The sequence below is a fragment of the Mastigoproctus giganteus genome, chromosome 8 (assembly GCF_048544385.1).
Source record: "Mastigoproctus giganteus isolate SK-2022 chromosome 8, ASM4854438v1, whole genome shotgun sequence".
Taxonomy (NCBI): Eukaryota; Metazoa; Arthropoda; class Arachnida; order Uropygi; family Thelyphonidae; genus Mastigoproctus; species Mastigoproctus giganteus.
The window spans coordinates 143,041,899-143,069,722 of NC_143582.1; the positions used below are offsets into that span (position 1 = coordinate 143,041,899).

Sequence of the window (27,824 nt, forward strand, 5' to 3'; positions counted from 1 at the left end):
GAGGGACAAAAAAAAAAAAAAGTGAACTCGCTGCAACATCAACAACTAAAAAGAAAAAACAAAAATATGACGGAAATATCTGGAAAGCAAGACTAAAACAATAGACTTCAAGCGGCAGATAAGAGGGAAAAAATTGAAAGTGTGCAGTTAAATTCATGATAAATACAGCCCTCGTAAACCTGAAATTTTACAGGTGTTTTGTGACTTTTAGGAGTAAAATATATACATAAGGAAAATTTTATAATTTATGTGTAATTTCAATTTCGTATTTAATGCCAGTAATTTTTTGGTTATAATACTGGGAGGAAAATTTTTTTTTTTTTTAAGTAATCACTGAACTGAAGCTCTTTTTCCTTAAAGTATTAGCATAAAAGGATTTACAGATAAAATCTTTTTATCTCCAACATTATTGGAGGTTTTGTCTATAGAGGTAATAATAAAACGTTCTTGTAACTGCACTTTGATTTTGGCAGAATTGTGTCTAAAAGATTTGTCAAGGAAAGATTTAGAATACATCAAAGTACTATACTAATACACATTCAACAGTTGTATTGTGCTTATAGGAGATATATATATATATATATATATATATATATATATATATATATATACACACACACAATATTTTAATAGTTCCTGATAGATTTCTTTCTTAATTTAAACTTATATCTAAATGAAAGGATTTTTCTTTAAGTTCAGAATGTGCCACAATACCCAAATCTCCAGAAATATATTACAATAATTGGATCAATGTAAGATTGTAAATCTTGTTTGCAAATACAATTATCCAAATCATAAGTGTCGGCACACGAATTAGTTACTATAGTTTGATAATTGCAAGCTATTAGGCCAAAGGATTTAGAATATATATATATATATATATATATATATATCCAACTTTAATGATTATTTTGACTGGCGAGAGGCAGTATATTATTGTGTGAATTAATGCAATTTTTTAATATTGATATAGTCCATAAATTTACATTTAATTTCAAGAATGTAATTGGCTCCTCGTGTTTAAGGTTACTATGCTGGGATTATAGTCTAAATTTGTAATTTATCATTGTAATATGAAAAAAAAAAATATCTGGAAGAATTCAAAAGTATAAATAAGCTTATCTTTAAGTATGCTGTGCTGAAGACTTATGTGCCGACCGGCTAGCCGGGTGGGTAAAGTGCCTGCCTGGCAACCCAAAGGTCGCGGGTTCGATTCCCGCCTCGGGCTTGGATCAAACTACTGCAAAAACCTTGGGAGGTGCATTATGGCCACAGAAGCCTATGCGCCAACAACTACAAAAAAAAAAAAAAAAAAAAAAAAGACTTATGTGTAGTTGCCAATCAGTGTAATCATTGGTACAAGAGCGAAATTGCTAAATTTAGATTTCTGTTTTGTTTTCGATTTTATCCTTAGAATTTTTGTATGATCTATTAGTTTGTGGTTTTATAAGAAATTTAACCATATGAAATTTATCATATATACAAGTATCTGATATGTGATTAGTTATAAACGTATGATTAAATTTAAGTTCACAAGAATATCGAGTTTTAAATTTTAATATCAAGTTCCTCTTGACTTATTCTCACTCAAGTGAGTATAATGAATTTGTGCACTTTAATTTAGGCATACATATTTCAAAAGCTTTGTTTTTGAAAGTGCCGATATTCAATTTCGTGTTCATCATTATTTTTACAATAAATATAGATATCTGATCTATGCAGATTAAATCTTAAGTGTAATTTGTTGCTAGTTGGTCCAACAATATTCAGTATTGCAAGTGCGGCAAGAAATATGGTAGATAACAAACATTACATGCAGTTTGCTAAAAATAGATGATGCTAAATTATCAGTGTGGTGCTGTTGTTGCACGTGTGGACAAGTAAGGCAAAGTTTACGTGTGTCGAATTTAGCGATGAAGTAATTATTATTAGTTACGTGGTACAAGGAAGCGTAAGGCTGAGAGAGAGAGAGAGAGAGAGAGAGAGAGAGAACCAGTACAAAAAGGGGGGGGGGGGGGGATACGTTCCAAGAGATAACAAAAAATACACCATTCCAGATTTCGTGTCTTCTGCTCTCTTTAAAAAATCAGTAATCTGGGTTTGTTTGCTTTTGCTTGATAGATCTTAGCATTTTCATCGTATGGAACTAAGCATTTTTGAAGTTCCCTTTTGAACTTTGGGCTCTTTTCAGTCGAAGAATCTTAATGCAAAAAATAAGATTCTTCTAATTACTCGGCTAACTTTGTGCCTTTCCGTATACTTTTTAGTGTAAGATTTGGAAGTTCTGAATTTATCTGCGCTATCATTATTAGCCATATGGTTCGAGGAAGCCTGAGGCTTATGCTGCACCAGTCAAAAAAAAAAAATATTCCGAGTTACCCTGAGAAAGAGAGAAAAGTAGAAGGAAATCACCAAGAGAAAGAAGAATGATGATATCCAGCTCAGGACCCTGGGTGTGCCAAGCCCATACTCATCAGATGTAAGCTCCTGGGGTCCTCTGAATTAATTTGATTTTCCTCCAATGCCATTTCCAGCAAATCTGCTTCGCCAGCCTCTTTTCCTACCAGTAATTCTTGAACGTCTTCGGCAGCCACTTTTTTTTTTTTTTTTTTTTTCTATGAACATCGGCGACTAAGGCTACGTTGCTTTGTGCATTCTGAGGTCGATTTTCTTGGAGAAAAAGCCATGTTGCCCTCGCCTGAGACAGACTAACTCAGCCACGTTGTGAAAAAGTTCCATAAAAATGCCTCCCGTCATCGCCGGGATTCGAACTTAGTTCTTTTCTACTCCGTGTGGAGATGACAGCGATTCTGCCAACTGTGCATTGCGACTTACGAGGGCTTCAGTAGTCATATCATCAAAACCTTTCCGTCCTACCGATTTAACAAGTTCTACCCATCGCATGGATTCAGTTTTCTCTCGGTTAGACCATATTTCCTGAATGAACTGACTCTGGCCATACATTTTTTTTTTTTTTTTTTTAACACGCATTTAAATGTTGACAGTTTTACTTCTTTGAGCCATAAAGCTATGATTCCGATACAGTCCACAATCGAAAAATGTTTTCATGCCTCCACACTTCAATTTTCCATAATAAATTCAATTCGGAATGAATTTTTTCAAAATTCATTGTAATGATTAATGAGTTTCAAAGGTAGATAAAATGCCTTGATCTAATTAAAGAAGTTGTACTAGGTGGTAGGGACATTACTTCGTTTAGATGACTTACTATCTTTTAGATGGCTTGGCACGTCTAATAGTAATAAAACTTTCAAATCATTTAATTTTTTTTCCTCAAGTTCAATAGCACAGAACCTAACACGGGGATTTCCCTTTAGCGAGCCGGAAGCAGGGATTCACAAAAAAAAAAAAAAAAAAAGAATCGAAATGTTGAAAAATTACATCCAACATAACAGCAGTTCCCCTCCCCCCCTCACACACGCACACAAAAGCTCAAAAATACCGTGTTATGCGAGGTCGCCACAATTCTTTAACCGTGTTAGAGCGAAACCGTGTCATATAAGTACAGTGTTGTGCGAGGACTGCCACACTTTATCAATCACGTTAGAGCGAAACCGTGTTGAAGTCCCGTGTTATACGGGTGTTGCCTGTACTTGATATGCTCTAAGTCCATAAGTTAAGGTTGGGGAAAAAGATATGTAAACCATAATTTAAGGAAGAACATAGAAACGACAAAGTAAAGAGGTAGTGAAAGGAGAAAAGAATCCAAGGCAGTGCTAGGCATATGGAAAAGGAAGAAAGTGACAAAAGTTTTTTTTAAATGGACCACTGATAAACCCCATTGCGACCCCCGAACCTGAGCTTCTACATTTCCTTTACTATATCCTTATTTTTATTTCTCGAGAGCCATTAGCATTACAAACGCGTATCGAGAAACTCTATTCTTCTTATTATACTATTTTTTTTTCTTCCCTCAAATTTTTTTGCATATTTTCTTGCTACTTTGTGCGTTATTTACTTCCTTTCTTATTCTGAGCTGCTGTATTTATCACGAATTTTACTGCACTGCACTGCACACTATTTATTTTATTTTATTTAATTTTTTTTTTTTTTTGCGTTTGCTGCTTGAGGTCTGCCTTTGTCTTTTGAGTTCCAGATATTTCCGTCGTGTTTTGGTTCGTTTAGTTATTTTCCGTTGCGGTGTGTTCTTTTACTACTTTCTTTTTATTTTCGTGTTGTTCCTATATGCATTAAATTCATTCATTTTAATCCTCTGTTTCTGATTCAACACATGTCAAGAAACATACTTCACATTGTCATCTTCTCGTGCGTTATATTTTTATTTGTTTATATTTTTTATTTATACCGAAATTTCTTTCGTTTCTTTGCTCTTTTTGCTGTATCCTTTCGCTTTATTACTCCTATTTCTTGTCTTATTTATTATGGTCGTTGGGTTCTCTCTCTCTCTCTCTCTCTCTCTCTCTCTCTCTCTCTCTCCATGGTAAATACATACTTACCATGAAATACTTACTTACCAATGGATCCTCTGGTCTTCCATCAGAAAGATTTTGACGAATCTTGATGCTGTGAAAGCTCTAGGTCCTGATGGTATTTCTCTACTTGTTCTCAAAACCTGTGTTTCTGAACTTACACCTGTTCTTTGCCGCCTTTTGTAACTTTCTTATTCCAAAGGTGTTTTTCCTTCTGCTTGGAAATTTTTGCTCATATCCAGCCAGTTCCTAAAAAGGGTGACAAATCCCTCCCATCCAATTATTGTTCCATTGCAATTACTTATACTCTTTCTAAAGTAATGGAGAAGTCAATTAACCACCAATTCTTAAACCACCTAGAAATCTTCCGTCTGATAAACGATCGCCAGTATAGATTCCGTCAATATCAATCCACTGGTGATATTCTGGCTTATGTTACCCATTTATGGACAAATTCAATGGAAAAGTTCGGTGAAACCCAAGCAGTTTCTTTTGACATCTCAAAGGCTTTCGATCGTGTTTCGCATAAAGGTCTTCTTTAAACAAATTTCTATCTTTTGGCTGCAACTGGTTTTTGTAATTGGTTATCCAGTTTTCTCTCTGATCACTCACTGAGGTTGATGGTAGATGGTTCTCTGTCTTCTAACTTCTCCACTAATGCCGGTGTCCCCCAAGGTTCAGTTCTTTTCCTCTTGTATATTAATGACCATTTTCCATTGACTGGAAATCCTATCCATAGTTTTGCGATGATAGCACATTGAATTCCCCTCTCCATTTTGAGAAACCTTGCCCTGCTTAATCATCAACTTCTCGAATATCTGCTACCAATTCCTTAAATGCCAATCTCCAGGTAATTCTCCAGTGGTGCAAAGACAACTTAGTTGATTTTAATCCTTCTAAAACTCGGTCCTGTCTTATATGTCGCAAAAAGGATTCTTCTGCTCCTACGCTTATCTTTGGTGACACTCCGATTTCTAGGCAAAATGATAACTGTTTTGGGGTTTTACCCTGACTTCTAATCTCTCTTGGCACATTATAAATATTGCTTCCTTCGCATCTAAAAAAACTTGGTTTTCTCTTTCGCTCTCGGCGTTACTTTACTTCCCAACAGCTGTTCCCTCTGTACAAATGGCAAATCCAACCTACGATGGAATATTGTTCCCACATCTGGGGCGGTCCCCCAAAACCTCTCTCCCAGGCTTCTAGATTCCATTCAGAAGAGGGCAGTTAGGTTAATTAATGACTCCTCTCTAACAGACTCTACATCGTTGTCTCATAGACGTACTGTTTCTGGTGCATGCCTTTCCCACAGTTAGTTCCATGGGCACTGTTCTTTTATTATTACAGCTCTCTTTTTCAAAAAAACAGTCCTAACACCCAGCCAACATCAATTTACTGTCCTCCCAGAATCAACTTTTCATCTTCCTCGTTTATTCATTCAACTGCCGTTTTCTGGAACAACCTTTCTTCATATGTCTTTCCTGAAAATTAGTCTACAGAAGTTCAAGTCTAATGTCAACAAATATCTTCTTTCGTCTTCTCAACCTCGAACCCAAGCACGGTACTAAGTACTATAGGTTCTAATACCTTTAGCGTTCGGGGGTTTCATAAAAAAAAAAAAAAAAAAAAAAAATGCATCACGTATATTTTTCTTCTCTTCCATAAGGTTACATTTAGGCTTGAACTTTGAACAGTATTTCTTAGTTGGGATGAAAAGCCTAGTAACCTCCAAGGTTAAGTCCCTGAAGCCTTCCCATTTAGAATTCAACGTTGGTAATCTGGAACCATCAGGGGAGAGGGTCTTTGCTTTCGTAAGGGTGACTACAGTGGTCTCAGTGTTTTTAAATTCTATAAAGTGGGATAACCTGATGTTAATACGGTGAATTCTAAATGGGAAGCATTCAACGAATTAATCTTGGAAATTTTCCTTCTGTTCGGAAGTTTTCTCATATCCAGAAAAGTGGTCAGGAGCGTTAGTGCAGTAGCACACGCTCTTTGAGTGGACCGGGGTTCAATCCTGTGACTACTAAATATGATTAACTTTTGTATTGATTGCTTTATTTGGTGGTCGTGCCGGAGTATAAACGAGAACATTCTCTTCCTAAAAAGTATGACAAATCCATCCTGTGCAATTATGGTTCCGTTGCACTTAGTTCTATGCTTCCTAAAGTAATCGGGAAATCGATTAAACTCCAAGTCCTGACTTGGTTAAATTTAATCATTCTAAAATTCAGTCATGTCTTGTCTTGTAATACGCTGTTGTTGTTGTGTTTAACGACACATAGGCTGCTAGGACCATATTGTGTCTTTCTAATGGTGAATATGAAATATTAGCTTTATTGTAATAACTTTATTTTATGATATATTCCTATACGATTTATGAAAGTGAATAGTTCTTTTTCATTAGAATTATCTCCCAGAATCTGCAATAAATTTATTCATGACTGTGTATTAGCAATTGATTTAAAGGTGTTTAAGGAGATATTTTGAAAGTGGGGACAGTCCACTAACAAATGGCGAATGGTCAGTTGTATTTGACATGATGTACATTGGGGAGTGCTGTCATTAGTTAATAGATACAGGTGAGTATGCCCAATCCTTTGCCTTCCTAAAATTATTTCATCTCGCCTGTTTTTTTCGGAAGCTGGAGTGCCACAGCTTTGGTTCCGGTTTTATTTGGTAGAATTTATTTCCTGGATAACCTTTCCAAATTAATGACCAGCTGTTATAATATGCTTTACGAATAATGTGTTTATAATCCGTATATGGAACTTTAATAGTTTGCGAAATAGTGGTTTCTGGTTGTTTGGCTGCATGATCTGCTCTTTCATTGCCGGCTATTCCAGAATGTCCTGGGATCCAGTAGAATGTCATAGTTTGGTTCAATTCCTTACAGGCAAGTAACTTAGAACGAATCTGTTTTATTACAGGGTAGAGGAGTTGTTGCCACTTATGACAGCACTGAGTGAGTCAGTGTATATTAAAGCAGTCGTAATTAAAAATTCAGTTATCCGATCGAGAGCTAAATTAATAGCATAAAGCTCAGCAGTAAAGATACTGCATTCTGTTGGTAATGAAACAGAAATGGTGAATGAAGGGAAGATTGCTGCAGCACCTACTTGGGTCTCAGTTTTTGATCCATCTCTATAGATTTTACAGGCCTCTGAGTTAGAAGAGTGAGTTTCATGTAACTGTGCGAGGGGGACAAGGTGTTCTTACCCCACTGTTGAAAATAGTCGTCGTAATTAACAAAAATATTTGTTCATGGCGGATCAGGAGGTGTCATGTCCTGAAATATATGGCTGATGTCTATATTCCGTGCTTGAGTGAGTTCTTTAAGTCTAAGTGCAGCAGGTCGGTTTTCATTTGGCTTACTGTTGTAAAATGACTCCCATTCGGTATTATACAGACATTTCCAACTAGGGTGGGAGGGAAGACTGCGAATTTTTGCGGCATACATCAAAAGTAATGTTTTCCTCCGAAGATGTAAAGGTGGTTCATGAGCTTCGATATGAAGGCTCTGAACTGGGGAGGTTCTGAACGCCCGTAGAGAAACTCTCAGCGCGTGCTGGATCGTAATCAATCGCTCTAAAGTAGTTCTTCTCGCAGAGTCGTACACTTGAGAGCCATGGTCTAAGCAGGATCTGATGAGAGCTCGATAAAGTTGGATCAGGGTATGTCGATCAGCACCCCATGACATAGATGATACACACCGGACAATATTCAACTTTTTCAAACAGATAGTTCTAAGATAAGCCAGCCACATGTGCTTGAAAGTTCAGTTTCTTATCCGGTACGAGGCCAAGAACACGGACAGTGAGAACAAGAGGAATTGAAATGTTATTGATCTTTAGCTCAGGATCGGGATGTAGTGAGCGTAATTTGCAAAAATGAATAGTGGTAGATTTCTGCTCAGCTAGGCGGTATCCATTACGTAAGGTCCATGATTCTATTCTGGCAAGAGCAATTTGTAACTGTCTTTCAACAGTATTCATACTTTGTGACTGGCAGGATATGGTGCGGTCATCTGCATACATGTATATTTGGATGGTTTTTGGAAGTTCTTCCAATATGTTGTTGACCCGAATCTCAAATAGGGTAGCACTCAGTATGGAACCCTGTGGAACATCCTCTTCTTGATGTCAGTTGCTGATAGCACATTTTGATATCAGACTTGAAAGGTGCATAACCTTAAAGTTCTGGATGAATTGTGGAAGTTAGCCTCTCAGCACCATAAAAAAGATTCTTCTCCTCCTATGTTCATCTACAATGACACTGAGATTTCTAGACAAGATTACATATCACTATTAGGGATTACCCTGACTTTCTCTCTTATTCGTAAGCACATTACAAATATTACTTACCCTGCATCCAAAAGAATTGGATTTTCTCTTTCGGCGTCGTTACTTTTCTTCTGAACAGCTATTCATTCTGTACAAATTTAAAATCTGTCTTACCGTGGAACATTGTTCCCACATGTGGGGCAGTGCCCTGTAATCTCTATCAGTCTTCTAGACTCCATTCAAAAGAGGGCAGTTAGATTAATTAATGACATCTATTACAGTCTCGACGTTCTGTTTCTGCCTTTCCTTTTCTATAGCTACTTAAATGGGCACGTTCTTCTGAACTGGCTAATATAATTCCCCCTCTTCCAAACCAGTCAGAGCACATGCCCAACCAGTCTGAATCCTTTTACTGATTTAATTCACAGAACCAAATTTTCTTCTTTCTCATTTATTCCTTCAGTTTCCGTTTTATGAAACAACCTCCTTTCAAACGTAAATTACAATCTACAGAAATTTAAGTTTAATGTCAATAAGTAATTTTATCTTTCTGCATCTTCTCAACCTCCAACCGAAGCACGGTACAAGATATTTACAGGCTCTAATACTTTTAATTTTTGGGGTTTTCATGCAAAATATAAAATTATAGGGTCATACACTGCAATGTGCTTTCGAGGGCAGCGACCTTACACACTCATTCTTCTTAACTGTTTACGAGGACCCTGGTTATAATCATTTCCACCCTGTGTGGGAAGCGCTTGCGTTCGATTTCAGTCAATGATAAGTACTTTCATGGGTTTCATTCTATGGCCAAGATAGACTGTGTAGGGCGAAGGTGGCATGGTGTTTTCGTCCAGAACATAGTCGACTGGGACTGAGAACGTGCGCACAATCACTGTGGTGAAAAACCTTGCTATCCGGTTCAGGCGCATGTAGCAAGGGTTTTTTTTTTTTTTTTTTCTCTCTCCCTGAACTCGGGGTTTTTCGTCCATCAAAGCGGGTAAATCGACCATTTAACACACGCAATTTACAGACAAACACACATAAGTAGATGAAATAACTTTCCGAGTGACCCTAATAAATAGTTTTTGGTGCTAGATCAGAAGAGTAGGGTGGATGGTTGATCTGTATAATGCCATATTTCGTCAAATGTCCTTGCAACCAGTTCGGAATGGGTGGAGGCATTGTTCTGCAAGCAGATACCTTTTTCTTTAAATTTTAGCTTCACCCAGGAAATAAATTTCAATAGTCGTTGAAGCACCTGCATGTAGAATTGACTCTGTTCCGTTCAGATACAAATTCCTTGTGAATCACACCCATGATCATAGACTTGATCTTGGACTTTACATACGAAAGTCTCTTGACCTTGGTGATGATTTTTAAGTCCATTTTTGTATAGAAACAACCAACATACTTCTATAGTGACGATACAGTCGAAGAAATTAGGGTTGTCTTCGCATGATGGCACTCTTCATTGCTTCTACTCATCTGTGAGCCTGTGCAGCACATTTTTGCATTGACTTTCTTTTTCCTTATCTCCATGCAAAATTTAACGAAATCTTCTTCCTATCCACAACTAACTCATCAGCCATCATTCTGAGGGTCAAACGGCAGTGCTACGTGGGTAGCAGAGTTGAATCGCCATTCTCCCCGAACTGGATGGAAATGACTCGGTCCCGTCGATGACATGAGGAATTTTTATCGGCCTTTTTCACAACGTAGCTGAGTTAGTTGATCTCAGGTGAGGGCAGCATCGTTTTTCTCCCGGAAACTCTGGTTTTTCATCAAACAAACTGAAAATCAACAACAGAACACACGCAATTGCAGATAACATATACGGAGCAATATGGCCTTAGTCGCTGATGCTTCTAAATCAACAAAAATTTGCAACTGTCCTCATTTCAAGAGGTTGACGGACGCAGACTTCTTGGATCATCGCGAACATCCTCACATCTGTCTTTGAACTGCTTATACCATTCAAACACACTGATTCCACTTAACGTTTCATAAATAGATTTGAACATTTTAATATTTTTTTGCAGATTTTTCTAGTTTAAAGAAAAATTCAATATTCGTTCGTTGCTCCATTGCGAAATCGTGATACGAAACGTTAACACTATTACTAAAACTGGCTGTTACTTGATACCTGTCAGCCTATTGGACAATTGCTCAATACAACTCTTCTTGAGGAAGTTTGAACGACAACATACCACTTTCATTTATATTCAAATTCATCGAATAAGAAACAGCACCAGTCCGGAACTTTGCCACGCTTTATAAAATAGTCTAGATTTATACAGTGTAATGTCGAAATTGTTACTTGCCTCCAACTGCTCAGTTATTACCGGCATCATAGTAATTGACCTGATTGATTAAGACCTTGCCTTTACCCATGCGGGATCTATTCAAGATACCAATCTTTTCGAGATGGATGTGAATGGCAACTTTAACCATAGATTTCGTGATGTGTCCAACCAAGTCAAACTCACTCTATAGTTACCCACTTTCTCTATAGAACCCCCCCTCCTTTGTACACTGGAGAGACATTAACATTTCTGCAGTCCAAGGGAATTTCTCAGGAGTCCTGTGATGGTCTGATCAGTGGTATAACTATGTTAATGCGATGCATTGGGGCCCGCGACCCAAGGGAGCCCATTGCGCGCCTGCCAAAAAGAGAAAAACAATTTAATTTTTTTCTGTTTCGCTGTACGTTGTGCGGCGCACAATCTAGTTATTAATGATGCAGTAAATGGAGTAAAGGAAATATCCAATTATTTCAGCATTGTTCAAAGCATATGTGTTTTATGGCTACCGTATCAACCACTGGAACTTGTTATCTTAAATTACAAATGAATGCGACACTGTATTAAAGAAATTAAATCCAACTGTTGGGCTTAGTCGGCTTGCATCTATAATTGCTATAAAATTGAGATTTCCTGATTTACTAATGGAATTAAATAAAATTTTCATACAATCGTCAAAAAGCGATAAAGTTGGAAGCTGTCCGGATTAAAAATAATATTGAAAATTTTGATTTTGAGTTAACCATCGTACTGATAGAAAAAATCTTGAGTATTAATTCAATATCAACGATTTCGCAAAGAACGAATGTGGATATTGATAAAGTTGCATTGGGTATAGAAATATCGTGTAATTAAATGAATTTGAAAATCTCCTCAAAGAAGCATTATATATTGCGCAGAATTGAGGTATTCCTTGTGAATTTTCAAATGAACGGAGAATTTTGTTAAGAAACATTTTTGATGAACTGGCAGAGGACTACCGATTTGAAGATGCAGAACTGCTCTTTAAAGTTAACATTTTTTTTTTTAAATCGTGTAATTCATTTAGTGACTACCCAACGTTTCAAGGACTAAATACATTTTCTGACTTGTTTTCATTTATTACTCTAACTCAATTAATCCAAATGGACGAAAATTCCATTATAAAATGACGAAAAAGGTGCAAAAGAATTTTTTCAAGTGACTTTTCAGAATCATTTTCAATTCAATTAATACTTTGCTGAAAGTCACTGAAAAGTGAAACTGCAAAAATTAAAACTATTCGGCAATTTGCAGAACTATTCGTGTGTATATATTTTATATTATATATATTTTTGTGTTTTTATGGGCGGCTCCTAGAACTGAAGTTCATCTCCGCCTCATTGCTCTGTTCAGGTTTTACAGACTCTGTCAAGGTAAGGCCAGTGTATCGTGTAAAAATTTATTTTTTTTTCTAATCCATATAGGAATATCCCATGATGAGAAAGAGAGGTGAGCTGATGTGTGTTCTGTAGCGTGATGTGTTTTGGCTACCAGGAAGCAGTGATCACCTGGACGACTTCCTCCAGGTACTTTTCCCTAGCCGAAGGAGGGCAAAGCCTCCCCTACTATCTGCACGCCCTCCTCCCTGGGGAATGAGTTCCCAGGGAGGAAAGAAAAACTTGTATAAGATGAAGAGAGGGAAGCAGTAAAGAGGATTATCCCGGCCACCAAAGGACGTCGAACGCCCCCGCAAAGTCAATAGAAATTAGGAGAAAGTATTTTTGTCGACAGCTCTCCGCCATGTTAAGGATGGATTCCAGTGCGTCGACGGTGGAATTTCCTGGCTTAAATCCAAATTGTTTGTTTGCTGTTAAGCTTGCAGTGGTGTAGTGCACTTCAGTCCTCTGTCAAAAATTTATAAAATCTTTCATATACTCAATCAAGACTTTTTTTTTTTTTTTTTTGGATTAATTTTCATCATAGTTGTATCAAGTTCTTGTGGAGTAAAAGGGTTAGTACTGGTGGATGCTATATAATTAGCATTGTTTCTTCTGATTGTCGTGTGTTCTGGCATATCTGCTGATATATCATCTGAGGGAAAAAGCTTATCTAGTTCTCGTTGACTGAGTCTTCCCAGTTGGCGGTTTCCCTCATAGCAGTGGTAAACAATCCATAGATTTCTGGGACAAAGGTTTTGTCCCTCGTGATTTTGTACAGGAGGTCCCATGGGTTAGTATTACTTGAGTCTCTGACAAATCCAGTCCAGGTTTCTCTTTTGCGAGCAGCAATAGCCTTGGTGTATTGATTTCTCTTTGTCAGGTAGGCAGCGTGAAGACGTTCGACATCGGGGGGAGGCCAGTCTCGATGGCGTTGGTATTCCCCCCTGGCACTGTGGGTGTCTTTCCTGAGTTTTAGTTCAGCTGTCCACCAGGCACAAGGTCTTAGCACGATAGTCTTTTTTTTCCCTAGCAGACTTGTACACTTGTACTTAGATAAAGAATTCTGAATCTTATGTCCTAGTTCAACTGCTGAGATGTGCTCCAGGCCCTGGATGTTTGAATCAGGGAAGTCATTCTGGATGGTGTCATCAAAAGCGGTCCAGTGAACTGTTTTCGTGGAGAACCTAACAAAGTCCGGGGTCCGGTTCATGGATGTTGAGTTTCAAGTTCAGGCAAAGGTTGAATAGGGTCACTCTATGGTCACTGAGTGTCCATAGTGACCCAAGACTGTAATGTCAATGTTGGACTGACCTGATGGGCTGCAGAAGGTCGTTAGCTGGTTGGGCTGATTGTGGATAGTAAGATTCCTAGACAGGATCAAGTCTTCCAGGAGAAGTCCTAGAGGGTCCGAAGCTGGGGAGTGCCAGCGTGGGGATTTTGCGTTAACATATGAGGTGATGACGATAGCTTTAGAGCCAAGAAGGTCCAATGCGTGCTCAATATAGTGGAGTGACCCTTCAATATCCATAGATATTGAAGAGTCACTCCATGGTGGGCAGTATGGAGATATTAGATAGAATGAGTGTGAGTAGAATGTTATCTGAATACCGGTTGCAAATTTTGCGCATGATCCATGGTTCACCATGGATCAACATCAAGGTTTCTATTCAGCAGCACAATACAGGATTTTGGGTCCTTTGTGGTAGAGTGGATGAATTTTGCATGTATGAAGTATCCCATGATCTTATCACTGTTGGACATCGGAGTTCTGGAGGCATAGGGCTCTTGGATGGAGATTATATCTATTGCGTGTTCTTCTGCTGCCCTTCTAATTTTGCCAGCAACTGCCCGAGACCGGTGGCCATTTATTCGCATTATTCTAAGTTTTGTAAAGGGATTCTTGTTCCTAGAGTTTGCTGAGGCTGAATATATTTTAACAGTAGAACAGGGAAAGGTGCCTTTTCCCTGTTCTACTGTTAAACCTAACGGAAACTCCATGAATAATTTATGATTCGTTATAGAACGGGGTCCGGAAATATTAATGTCTTACCCGCATCACCTTCTCTGCCACATTACTTGGGACATAAACCGGTCAATGCGGGTCCATATCGTTTCCCTAGACCAGGTTGCTTCATGACTTATAGGGTATTTCATTCTCAATACATCTATCAGGTCATGCTTTAAGCACAAACTGTTGAGCTCCAAAGAGGCCTCCTGTAGGATCCCCTGTACCTGTCTCGTCTTTGACTGGGTCTAAAACACAATTCCAGTCTCCTCCTAGAATAATCAATCGGGCCACCAACATAAAAAGATGTAAGCTACTAAATATTCGCATCCGCTCAGGAGCGGTGTTTGGTGCATACACATTAATTAGTCTTATTGTGTGCAAACTTAATCTCCAGTCAATGAAGATTATTCTACCTTCTATATCTCTTTGAAGATTGCAGAATTTTCCTATAGGTATAAGGCCCCGTGGCATTCGTTGAACCAAAACTCCAGAAATTTAAACATTTGAATCTGTTCTGGAAATTGCGTACTTGGACGCTATTAAAAATGTGACTTTCTTGAATAAATAAAATTTTTACGCATAGTAAAAATTTCATCCATACATGATGCTGAGCCTGCCCTTGAGCAAAGCCCCATATATTCCAAGTGCCAATAATTACCATGTTAATGCAATTCTCTTTCCTTAGAAATTTTAACTATTGTGTTAGAGATATGCTTAAAGCATACAAGGTCTTGCCTAACTCTCGTTCATGCCCCAATAGCTATGAAATTCGGGAATTACTTAACTGCTGGACTATTCCCAGTAACGTCTGTCCCATCAAATTTCCAAAAAATATGTCCCTCCACATAAATTGATGTTGCCTACTTTACTTGCCTGGGTGTGCTCTAACACTATTCTGGGCTTCCCTAGCAACTACTCCCATTCTATTAACATAACAATTAATGTTTCCAGTCCTACTGGTACATGTTTCTTTAAATACTCCACCCCCAGTAATTTATCACTACCCTCACCTAATGCCCCTTCTATTTCAGAGTCATCCGAACTTAACTCATTCAGATCTTGTATGATGTCCTTTCCCTCTTCCACAATTTGCCTCTTTCTTCTTCCCTCTCCACCTAGGCTTTCTTCGTCTTTGTTTTCCCCCTTTTCTGACCTCTCTCTCTATTTCTTCTGTTTTCATTAGATTGGCAGTTTTCTGTACAGAATTTGAAAGCCCTTTTGCTTCCCCTGTTTCAATTATTGAATTCTCTTTTTCTTAGCATTAGCATTAGTAGAGGCATTTGATGCAAGAAAGCAAGCTTATGTAGCATCAGCCAAAAAAAAAATATAAATAAATAAATAACAAATAACCATTTCCACTTCACCCCTCTGTTCGTTCGAAATACCTGTCCAGCTGAGCCATAAACTTATTTAGGCTATCAACTTCCACGACAAGGGATGGAAGTCTGTTCCACCTACCAACCACCCGCTGGCTAAAGGCAAATTTCCGCAAATCTATCCTACATCTGTCTTTCCTCAATTTGAATTTATGCACTCTCAGGTGATTATTCTGAGCAAGAGGAAGAATCCCATCAGCATTGAGCATGCTCAAACTATTCAAGGCTTTGTACACCTCTATCAGATCACCTCGCTGGTGCCTAGTCTCCAGACACTGTAATTCGCAAAACTTAAGCCTTTCTTCGTAAGAGCACCCCTTTGTTCCATTCACTAATCTTGTTGCCCTTCTCTGTACTCGTTCCAGCAGCTCTACATCCTTCTTGAAATGAAAGATTGCTGCACAAATTGGAGCAGTGTGGCATTGGAGGCAAATTGCTGCTATGGATAAAGGGGTGGTTGAGGGGGAGAAGACAGAGTGGTAATCAATGGACACTGCTCATCGTGGACGTATGTTATTAGTGGAGTCCCTCAGGGTTCAGTATTGGGTCCTTTATTGTTTTTTGTATTTATAAATGATATCGATGATGGTATATCAAGCTTAATGTCCAAGTTTGCAGACGATACGAAGGTTGGCAGGGTTGTCAAGGACACTGCTGACACTATGCTGCTGCAACAGGATCTGGAAAGGTTGAGCAGATGGGCTGAGAGGTGGCAAATGAAGTTTAACATTGACAAATGTAAATTACTACATATGGGAAACACCAACCCCAGAACAACGTATCAACTCTGTGGTACTACACTGACAGTGGTAGAGAATGAAAGGGACTTGGGGGTGGTTGTGCAGGCAGATATGAAGTTCTCTGAGCAGTGCAGATGGGCTGCAAGAGTAGCTCATGGTGTATTGTCAATGATATACAGGAATTTTTCTAGCAGTGATAAGGAGGTGATTATTCCCTTGTATAAGGCAATGGTCAGGCCACACCTAGAGTACTGTATACAGGCCTGGAAGCCTCATTTCACAACCACCCCCAGGTCCCTTTCATTCTCTACCACTGTCAGTGTAGTACCACAGAGTTGATACGTTGCTCTGGGGTTGGTGTTTCCCATATGTAGTACTTTACATTTGTCAATGTTAAACTTCATTTGCCACCTCTCAGCCCATCTGCTCAACCTTTCCAGATCCTGTTGCAGCAGCATAGTGTCAGCAGTATCCTTGACAACCCTGCCAACCTTCGTATCGTCTGCAAACTTGGACATTAAGCTTGATATACCATCATCGATATCATTTATAAATACAGAAAACAATAAAGGACCCAATACTGAACCCTGAGGGACTCCACTAATAACATAAGTCCACGATGAGCAGTGTCCATTGATTACCACTCTCTCTTCTCCCCCTCAACCACCCCTTTATCCATAGCAGCAATTTGCCTCCAATGCCACACTGCTCCCATTTGTGCAGCAGTCTTCCATGTGCAACAGTATCAAAAGCCTTTCTAAGATCCAAGTATATCATATCAAAGTTATTCCCTGCATCCAGTTCTTTTGTGACTGCATCATAGTATCCAATCAAATTGGTCAGGCAAGACTTCCCCTTAACAAAACCATGCTGTGTCCGAGCTATAACTGAAGTCTTGTCTAGATGATCCTGCAGTGCTTCTTTAACCAGTGCCTCCATTAATTTTCCGGGAACAGAAGTTAAACTCACAGGTCTATAATTACTTGTGTCAGCCTTTGATCCTCCATTGTGAATTGGGGTCACATTTGCACATCTCCAGTCCATGGGTACCTCCCCTGAGTCCAAGGAAGCTCTCATAATTATGGCTAAGGGTTTGCTTACTTCCTTTGCTGCCTCCTTTAATATAACTGGATAGATCCCATCCACCCCAGGTGCCTTTCTTGTGTTTATCTTCAACAATTTCTCCTCCACTTTACTCTCAGTTATTACAAGATTCTCTAGCTTACTGCTAGAGTTGAATACATCTCTGTCATTCCCCTCGCTGAATAACTCATGTGTGAATGTCGATGCAAAATATTCATTTAGTTTGTTAGCTACCTGAGCAGGGTCATCAACAGTTGACCCATCGATATCAAGTGGACCAATCTGATTCATCCCCTTGCTTTTAGAGTTTACGTAAGTAAAGAACTCTTTGCTGTTTTTCTTCGCATCCCTTGCCAAGGATCTCTCGTAATCTGCCTTCGCCTGAATAACCTCCTTTGTAACTTGGTTACAGATCAACTTGTATCTATCATAGGCTTCTGTGTCACGTGTTAATTTGTATGTATCCCATGCATTTTTCTTCTCTGCCATATGCCTCATTAGTTCATCTGACTTCCATTTAGGCCTAAACCTTGAACAATATTTCTTAGTTGGTATGTAAAGCCTAGTAGCTTCCAAGATAAGTTCTTTGAATGCTTCCCATTTCGAATTTGCTGTTGGTAACATCATCAGTTGGTCCCACTGTATAGAATTTAAATACTCTCTCAGTCCTTCGTAGTCGCCTTTACGAAAGCAATACCCCTTCCCTTTACCCCTAATGGTAGTTACCTCTTTGAGTAACTCCCACTTCAGAACCCTGTGATCACTGCCACCTAGTGGTTCATTTATCTGCAGATTCTTAATGCATGAAGAATCACTGCTGATAATCAAATCAAGAGTATTACTCCCTTTAGTTGCCTCCCGAACATGCTGATGTAAAAAACAGTCATCCAATAAATCCACAAAAGCCTTGCTAGTGTGTGAGTGACCAGCCCCCAAATTCCAGTCAATATCTGGGAAATTAAAATCCCCCATTATAAGACTCTCTGATTTACTGGCCCACTCTATTTCTCTGTACAGTTTCTTTTTATAATCATCAGAGTCATTAGGCCTATACGAATACTCCTACTCTCAATTTTGATCTCCCAATGCTTATGTCACACCAAACTGACTCGACACTGCACTGTCCAGCGATGTCGACTGCCTTCACTTCCTTGGATTTTATGTATTTCTTAACTAATAGCATAACCCCTCCTCCCTTCCTATCCTGTCTATCCTTTCTGTAGACATTGTACTCCCCAAATTCCAGTTCTGCATTCCTTATATCTGTGTGACACCACGTCTCTGAAATCCCAACAATATCTGCCTTTGATGTTTTGAGCAATACCTCAAATTCATCAAATTTATTTACTAAACTCCTAGCATTGGTGTACACGCAAGTATGCATGCACCTGCTCTTCCTCTTAGCCACCCTAACACAACCCATGTGTTTACTTGTACCCCCATGATTCCCAGCAGTCTCTGAAATATCCTGCATCTTATTTTCCAGGCTACTGCTCATTCCAATAGAAGCAGTGCAAGAATCACTTTCTCCTCTGCCAGTGGCTACTGTTAATCTATTAGTCCTTGTATCCCCCAAAGCTAGCAGATTTCCGACCCACCTAACACTGCCTCGATAGCATCAGCAAACATTCTTGCACCCTTTCTATTTAAGTGTATCCCATCCCTGTAGAAGCAGTCTCTCCTGTTAACAAGAACAAACCAGGCTGAAAAAAATTCTACCCCTTGAGCTCTGCACAATCTTTCCAGGGCCGAATTGATCGACAGGGCTCTCATCATATAATCCCTCCTATCGTGTCTGGGCAGAATTGCAGACACTTTCAAATTCAACCCTAATTCACGGCTTTTTTTCATCAGTGACCTGTACTTGTTAAGTAATTCCGCCGGTCTCCTACTCTTAATATCATTAGTGCCAACGTGTACAACTATATAACCTTTTGTGCCCTTAAAAGATGATATCCGCTCTACAACGTCATCAACCTTTGCCCCTGGCAGACATACCCTTCTTCTGGAATTACCTTTTTGTTCACCCCCTGTGGTTTTAGAATAATCATACTATTAACTCTATCGGGCTCTCCTCATTTTTCCCTTCCTCCCCTTCTCTTGCGGCGTCCTCATAAGAGCGAATAGAACAGCTGCCCATTGTATGGCTGGTTCCTCCGCATTTGCTGCATGCTCTCGGACATTCGTTGCGAATATGTCCAACCTCTTTGCAATTGAAACACCGCCCTTTCGTGCAGTGTATTCCTAAATGGTCCAGGCTATCACATTTTAAGCACTTTTTCACTACCCCTCTGTAATTCAGAAGTAGTCTGTTTCCCATGACATAAATAATGTTGGGGACTGGCTTTCTCATCTCCATTTGAACTGTAACTTTACCTGTATAAAGCTCCGGGAAATCCTCCCACGCATGTATATCAATTTTCGTTACTTTTCCGTATTCTTCCAGTGAGCTTTTCAAATGTGTATTCGGCATTTCAATCAGGTAACGCTCTATAGTAATGTACTTCCTAATATTTCCTACCAGATGGGATGTACCATCTGGTTTTCAGAGGGAAAGCCTCTTCAAAATATCTCTGGTTAAGCAATCTTTATACACTATTTGATATTTTCTCATCGGCAGGAGAGTAAACCCCTGCAATCTTGATAGATTCACACATTTGCCCAATCCTTCAATAACTTGTCTTGGTTCTTATTCAGCATCTAAACTGAACTCCAAAGTTCTCTCACGAATGAACATACTCATTTTCGAAAAAAATAAAAGAAAAAAACAGACAAAAATATGCCCTAAGGCTTAATCCCACTCAGGTAACTATACCTGAGTCAGCAAAATTTAAACTTACAGCAAAGAACTTAAAATTATAACTTACTCTACCCAGTAAACTTTTCCTCAGACGGCTACGAAATCCCAGCACCGTTTCAAGATACGTAGTTGGCTCTTCTTCGGTGGTTGGGCAGGTACCCTTGTGTTGCAATAGTGATAACCCAGTTATGAAGTATAACTTCACAATATGAGAGATGCCTGATGGTGTGCAGTGATACAGACTATAAAATATTTAAGGGCAAGGCCTCATGCTACGAGGTAGAATGACTAACATGTAGGTTAGTGTAAAAGCATCATTTTAACGTAGCTATCTACCAAAGTAGTTACCATCTACCACTGAGAATAAATTACAGTAGTCTTCTCCACTGGTGAAGTGTTATTTATTCGAGGTAGTACAATGCCATTGTAACTCGTTGTGAAGGTATTCACGTTATGAGATATAACCAAAACGATGCTAGTTTAATTAATTAATTAATTTAACTACTTTGGTAGATGGTTACGTTAAAATGATGCTTTTGCACTAACCTACAAGTTAGTCTTCCTACCTCGTAGCATGAGGCCTTTGCCCTTAAATATTTTATAGTCTATAATACCAGGTCTGATCAACGCTTTCCCTGGAGCCTTGCCCTCCTTTAATTTCAAGAGCTTGTCTAACAAAGGCCTTGCATGCATTCATGTAAAGATTCAAATTATTGAAAAGAAAAGTACACTAAAATACATCTTCCTACTATGAGAAGCTAAAAATTATTGTTATGTACAATCCTCGCAACATAGGCAAAATATCATAGATTTGACAGCAATTGTTAAAGCTAATTCCTGGTAAGTGCCAGATTTTGACATAAGTTTCGGCTTTCCTATGCGAGGATTCCTACAAATTTCCTTTTCTGAGGATAAGAATTTTTAATTGCTTATTTTTGGGCCCTTTTTTGCCCTGAACGTTTAAATGTAGCCTGCGCTTAGTAAATGTCAGAGGTGGGCAGATCATCAGAGTTCTTTACAAGGTTTTAACTTTGTGCGATCCATAGCACGATGAATATTTTTTTTATATTTCATAGGAAATGGCTCATTCAGTGTAAAAGCTGCTGCTGATATTGGGGAAAAAAGGGAGAAAATGTGTATTTTTATTGATTTAATTTTTTGTTGTAACTTCATAACATAATATTTTTTAATTGTTTTTAATGAGGATACTGTTGTACTGGCTCTGAAATAAACTTCCTTTGCATGTCGCGGCGCATCTATTACGCTAAACCAACGTTTCCCAAACTTTTTTTTTTTTTTTCAGTCAGGAAACACTTACGAAAAAACGGTACCTCCGTAGCCAGGTGGGAAGCAGCAGCAGCGCGTAGCACACGTCTTTCTTGATTAGACGGGGGTTCGAGCCCGTGACCACCAAATACGGAGGATGCAGAAAGGTTAGGGAATTACCACCGCATATCCCCGGAGCAACATGGTCTTAGTTGCTAATGCTCCTAAAAACCCAATAACAACACTTACGAAACACAAGTTTAGTAGGAGCCAAAGAACTGCTTGCAATTTTATTACGTACGACGCACTGTGCATCAGGAGCATCTTTATTTCTAACACATGCAGAGGCGGATTTAACGGCGTGCGCCCTGGGCCCCGACTTCTGAAGGGCCCACGCAAAACCCCAACAAATTAGTTCAAAATTTTGTGATTATTATGCTATTATTAATTATATTATACATATATTATATTCAAATTTTATTGGAAATAAAACATTAATAGTACATAATTTTTTTTTATTTATTTAAAAAAATGGTTAACATGTATTTTTATTTTCCCTGTCTCTTTTTTTTTTTTTAAGGGACCCAATATTTCCTTCTGCGGCCGGGGCCTCAACCGACCTTAATCCGCTCCTGAACACATGTAAAGCCGAAATTCAAATGATTGGCATCATACTGTCGTTTTGGTCTTTTATTAGTTAGTTCCTGTTTTGTCACTTGTGATTTTTGGGGATGAAAAGGCTGCGATTGTTCATCTTCACCTTGAAGTGTAACAATATTGTGTTCGTTTTCATCGACCACAGTTGCACTACTAGAAGTACTGTATGTACTTGCTTCTCGTTTTTAAAGATCCCTTTTTCAACCACAAATCAATGGTCATTTATTTTAATAATAATATTTCGAAATACTGATAATTAGCAAAAAAAAAAAATATATATAGAAGGAAGTGAGTTCAGTTATGATATGAGCTGGATATCATCATTCTCTTTTTTTTTGGCGATTCTCTCTCTCTCTCTCTCTCTCTCTCTCTCAGGATACTCAATTTTTTTTGGCTGGTGCAGCATAAGCCTCAGGCTTCCTTGCACCATACGGCTAATAATAATAATAATAATATCGGTTCGCTTCCCCCTCTCCCTCAACCCGTGTACTCCAGGCTAAATACATACAAATGGCATATTAGACCACTACATTGCTACTTTTTCGTAGATTGCATTACCTCTACGCATACCTCTCTATACAAAGCCCGCAAAATAGTGTTCCGCGGTCTATTTGATTATTTGTCTATGCCAGTATATTAATAACCGAAAAAAATGTGAAAAATTTATAATGATACAAAAGTAGGGTACGCTACAAATATGCAAAATTTATTTTATCATTATTTTCTTATTTATTTATTAATTCAGATTTTTTACGGAACACTAGTATTCCGCGGAACAGCTTGGGAAACGCTGTCCTAAAACTCGACCGCTAACTAGCAGTAACCGAGTAGTCAAGAACACTGCATCAGTCAGGGCCGGCCCGAACAAAAGCGGGACGCGGTGCAAAGTTGATTTGCGGGGCCTTGGTACAAATTCGTACAACAAAATAATTTATTGCATTTTGATATTTATTACATTGCACAAATTGGTTTAGTAAGGATTACATGAAAATGATAAATAATTAAATTCTTTTAATAAACTTAACATTTCAATCACAAAAAAATCTTTAATAAATCAAATAAGAAAAATAATTGCTTCATATACTTATAAAATACAATTTGGTATGCGACTTAATCGAATAAGGTCACAATATGCGACTTTTGTTTCATTTTCTTACATGTTTTATAGCAAATTCGTTGATAATATCATCATAATTTAGTTTTTTGGCTATTTCGGATTCGATAGATAAAATGGCTAAGGAGGTAAATCGTTCTTGACTAATGCTAGATCTCAAGTAATTTTTTATTATTTTCAATCTTGAGAAAGATCTTTCTGCAGATGCGACGGTAATTGGTAAGGTTAATATAATTTTCAGAACAGTAACAAAATTTGGATACAATTCAAATAAATTATTTTTCAGTAAATATTGTAATATTTGTAATATTGTGATCCTGGAAGGCAAAACTCGACGACAATTTTTGATTTCCTTAAATAAATCAATGCAATCAATATCGTCTTGCAAGGTAGCATTTAAGTCTTTGCAACATTTTAAGAAGATCGTTTTCAGTCAGTTTTTGAATATTATCCGAATTATATAAAAAAAACCATATGATGTCTCATGTTCGTGATAAATTTCAAATCTTTTCTTAAAAGAAATAATCGCACTATCGATTATGATTAGAAAATATTGAATTCTGAAATATTCTTCGCCTGATGAAATAGGCTGATCGGTTCCTTCATAACAAAATTGCTTTGTTTTTCGTCCAGTTCTTTGATTCTTAAATTCAGATGTCACTTGTAATTCTTCAGCTATTTCCTTTGGAGTTATTAAAGAAGATTTGAATCGCGATTCACGATACTGTTCAAAAAAATGTAAAAAGGCCTTTTAAATGTGAATTTGCAGTACCGATATCTATATTTGAATTTTGAAATATCTTGCTCACAATATTTACTTCATTCAGTATGTCATACCAAATGACCAAACTTAATAAAAATTCAAATGAAGTAAGTTTATTTTCGATTGATCGGATTTCGTTTTCATGTCACTGGTATGTTCATAAAGGTATTTCAAAGCTAGAGAAAATTGTGGTACTTGGTATCTCACACATTTCACACTTTCGAGGCGACATTCCCACCTCGTTGCTGACAGTAGTTTTGGAGTAAGATGTTTGACATGCTCTTTTAATATATCCCAGCGTATCACAGAACTTTCAAAAATATTATATATGCTTTGTAAAGTCCCAAAAAATGAATTTTCAAAAGAAGATAATTTTGAAATGTCTCCAAGAATGTATATTAAAAATATGACCATTTATGGCGATGTCGCTAGATTTTGCGACAGTATTAAAAAAATGAAACCATTTTTATTTTGCAAAATCAGTCAGCGGCGCGGGGCCTTGTGCGCTCGCACCGTTGGCACCCCACTCGGGCCGGCTCTGGCATCACTACACGTGCCGTGAGTGTCCGGGGTTCAAGCCCGTGACTGCTGAATACGGTGCTGTTTCTGTCTATTTTGTGAACTCCTCTGACCGTTTGGTCATCCCGGAGTATAAACAGAAAAAAAAAAAAAATCGAGCTTTGTAGTAGGTCTTTAGGGAGGAGCGTAAACTAACTGGGGTCACCGTGAGTTTTAATACTTACTTATTTATTGATAATTACTTATTTATCAAGTCCAATGGATTTGTTGGTACTTGCGAAAGTGTTTTTATCTTTCAGTTTAATTTTTACAGTTAATTATAATTTAATTAATAAGCTTTGTCAGATAAATATTTCCCTGACGTAGTAATATTTAAAAAAAAAAACTTTCTTCTCTCTGTATTGTTTCAGGAAAGCGTTTTTTTTTTTTTTTTTTAAGTGAAATAGGTATTTATAAAGTGAAATCTCAACGAACAACTTGGCTGGGCGTTAATTATCCATGGGTCAACACAGCTGGGGGGAGGAATTGTTTGTCTTGCCCACTTTGGGCATCAATATCTGATTAATATTAAGCTAAAAAAAAAAAAAACTTTAGAAAGTGAGGTAGAAATAATGACGAATGTAAGCGCAAAGAGAAATAACACATTGAACAAACGTTCACATCTTCAAAACGTTACTACCTATACTTAATGAACCGGTCCGTTGCCAGAACAACACTATTCACGTTCAGTATCTCCGCCTGAGAAAGAGGTGGGCTATATCGTACCCGGGACGTTCCCACGCTGTATGAGAGAACTGTGTAACTGTTGCTCAGGGCAAGTATTAGAATATCTTGCTGTTCTGTGGTCTAAGTATTTTGCCTATTGCGCTTCTTGTAACCTTGGCACCTTTGTGGTAGGTCATGCTTATTCCTTCATTGCTCTTCAGTGAATGGTTATTTCAGACCGATAACTAAAAGTAATCGACAAATCGCAGTGCGTCCATATGTAATCTGCTGTTCAAACCGCCCTCTTATTTCAGAGTACTTAAGCCAGAAGGGAACATGAGTTGCCTTTTCTTTGATTAAAAATTGGTGTAACTGTAAGTGAAAATGGGAGTGAGAGTTCTTTGTGTTTTATTTATTCACCTGAGTGTTGCGTTCAGCCTGAACTATAATGATTGTGGTAAGAATTATAAGGTTAACTTCTCGCTTATAAGCACAAATCATAATCATTACTTTGTTCTAATTTTCTTTAGTATGGATTCTGTCGAGTTGCTACATTTTCAAATCGCTAACTTGGAGATGATTGGGGAGAGGGGATAGTAGTGAAAGCAATCTCACAAAAAATCTTTCGGATTTCTTTTTAATATTAGGAGGTAAATATTAATTTAAAAATTATTAAGAGGAGTTTTTTGTGATAACTAACTCCTCTGGCGTTACGTTATTGTCCCGGAATATAAATATTATTTATTTACTTCCAGCAAACTTTAGGTAGGACATCATTAAACTATGTCGTAGGGGTGCAAATGGCCGACCACGGTATACGAAATAAAAATGTAATATAATTTTGTTGAGAACATCAGTGTCAAATCTCAACGTTTGTTTATATTACAAAAAAAAAAGAAAATCAAAAATCGTGATAGGTCGATCTCATGATTTTGCTTACTTTTAAACAGTTTTTAAACAAGCATAGTTTCGTAAGTTTCACGCATTCTAAAGAAGCATATAACAATACGATGATATCTTATTCGTGTCTTGAGGCGAGTTGGATAGTATCACCATAAAGATTTTGGTGAAGTATGAAAATTATTTTCTGTGTCATTCTACAATCCTTAGAAATTACAGCAGAACTCTGAGCTGAAACATCTTTTGCTTGAAGAAGTGACAACTCGGATTTTCTAATTCAGTGGTTCCCAAACTATTGAGTTATACGGACCTATATATATATATAGACAGACCAGTTCCACAGGGTCCTCTTTGCGGACCTTTTGGAACTGGTCTACGTACACCCAGACCCCAGTTTGTGAAATTGTTATAATTGAAAAGTTTGTTTTGTATTTCTGTTAGTTACCAAGCTCGTGTGTGGTGGTGTTTTGGAAGCGATATATTATCACAACATAAAGCATACAGAATTGTTTGCAGAGAACACGCAAGTCTGGAGTTGTCACCACTTACGGTGGCAACTAGAGTTAGGGTTATTATTTCTGAAGTTTAGATTATTATTATTATGGTGCAAGGAAGCCTGAGGCTTATGCTGCACTAGCAAAACGCCAAAAAAAAAAAATTCTTCCCACATGACCCTGAGAGAGTCAGAAATAGAAGGGGATCACCAAGAAAGAGAAGAATGATGATATCCAGCCCAGGACCCTGGGTTTGCCAAGCCCATACTCACCAAATGTGAGCTCTTGGAGTAGATAGTAGGAGGGGTAAAAAAAAAAAAAAAAAAAAAAAATTCCATTCCACTCAACCTTCATCCGCTAGCATGGTGTCTGACACATGCCACTTTTTTTAATCTGGAAATAATTAATCTTTCTGTGACTGTTTTCCCACTAATATGTCTATCTGGTTATACTCTGTTTTCATTTTGATATACTAATGAATTATTTTTTTTGCCACATAAGTGCCAGGAAGACAAGAATTTGCTGCACCAACCACAAAAAAAAAAGAGTAGATAAGAAAATGCAAAATATGTACTTCCCTTCTCGCTCAAGTAACTATCCAGTTGACCTCTGAATTCCTTCAAACTATCAGCCTCCGCTATCTGCAGAAACAACTTGTTTCAGTAACCTACATCTAACATAAACATCTCCCCCCCAACATGAATTTATGGCTTCTATTTCTGGAATTGTTTATAACAGCCAAATTTTTGCTTTTTATTCATTTTACTAACTCCTCTAAACCTCAATTAGATCTCCTGTAAGATGCCTGATTGCTAAGCTCTGTATCCCATGAAGTCTTTCTTTGTTTGGGCCCTTTTGCTGATCTTGCCATGCAAGTTGACCTTCTTTGGACCCTTTCCAAAATTTCAATTCCCTCATCCAGTTCATAAGTGAATGCCAGAATAGTTAACTAGGTTAGTTTA

At 37.9% G+C, this 27,824-nt stretch overlaps 1 protein-coding gene across 2 annotated transcripts in view; it reads left to right on the forward strand.

Moving 5' to 3' along the window:
- The window catches only part of LOC150081876 (NPC intracellular cholesterol transporter 2-like), a 70,567-nt gene that overhangs the window by 13,380 nt on the left and 29,363 nt on the right, over positions 1-27,824 (forward strand). Inside the window, exon 1 of one of the 2 annotated variants that reach the window (XM_090379783.1) lies at positions 25,666-25,925. The exons of the other annotated variant lie outside the window; for it this stretch is intronic. Coding sequence (XP_090235909.1) covers positions 25,853-25,925 — 73 coding nt within the window. The 5' untranslated portion in view covers positions 25,666-25,852. Of the gene's footprint in view, positions 1-25,665; positions 25,926-27,824 lie in introns of those variants that run through there. 2 annotated transcript variants of the gene reach the window in all.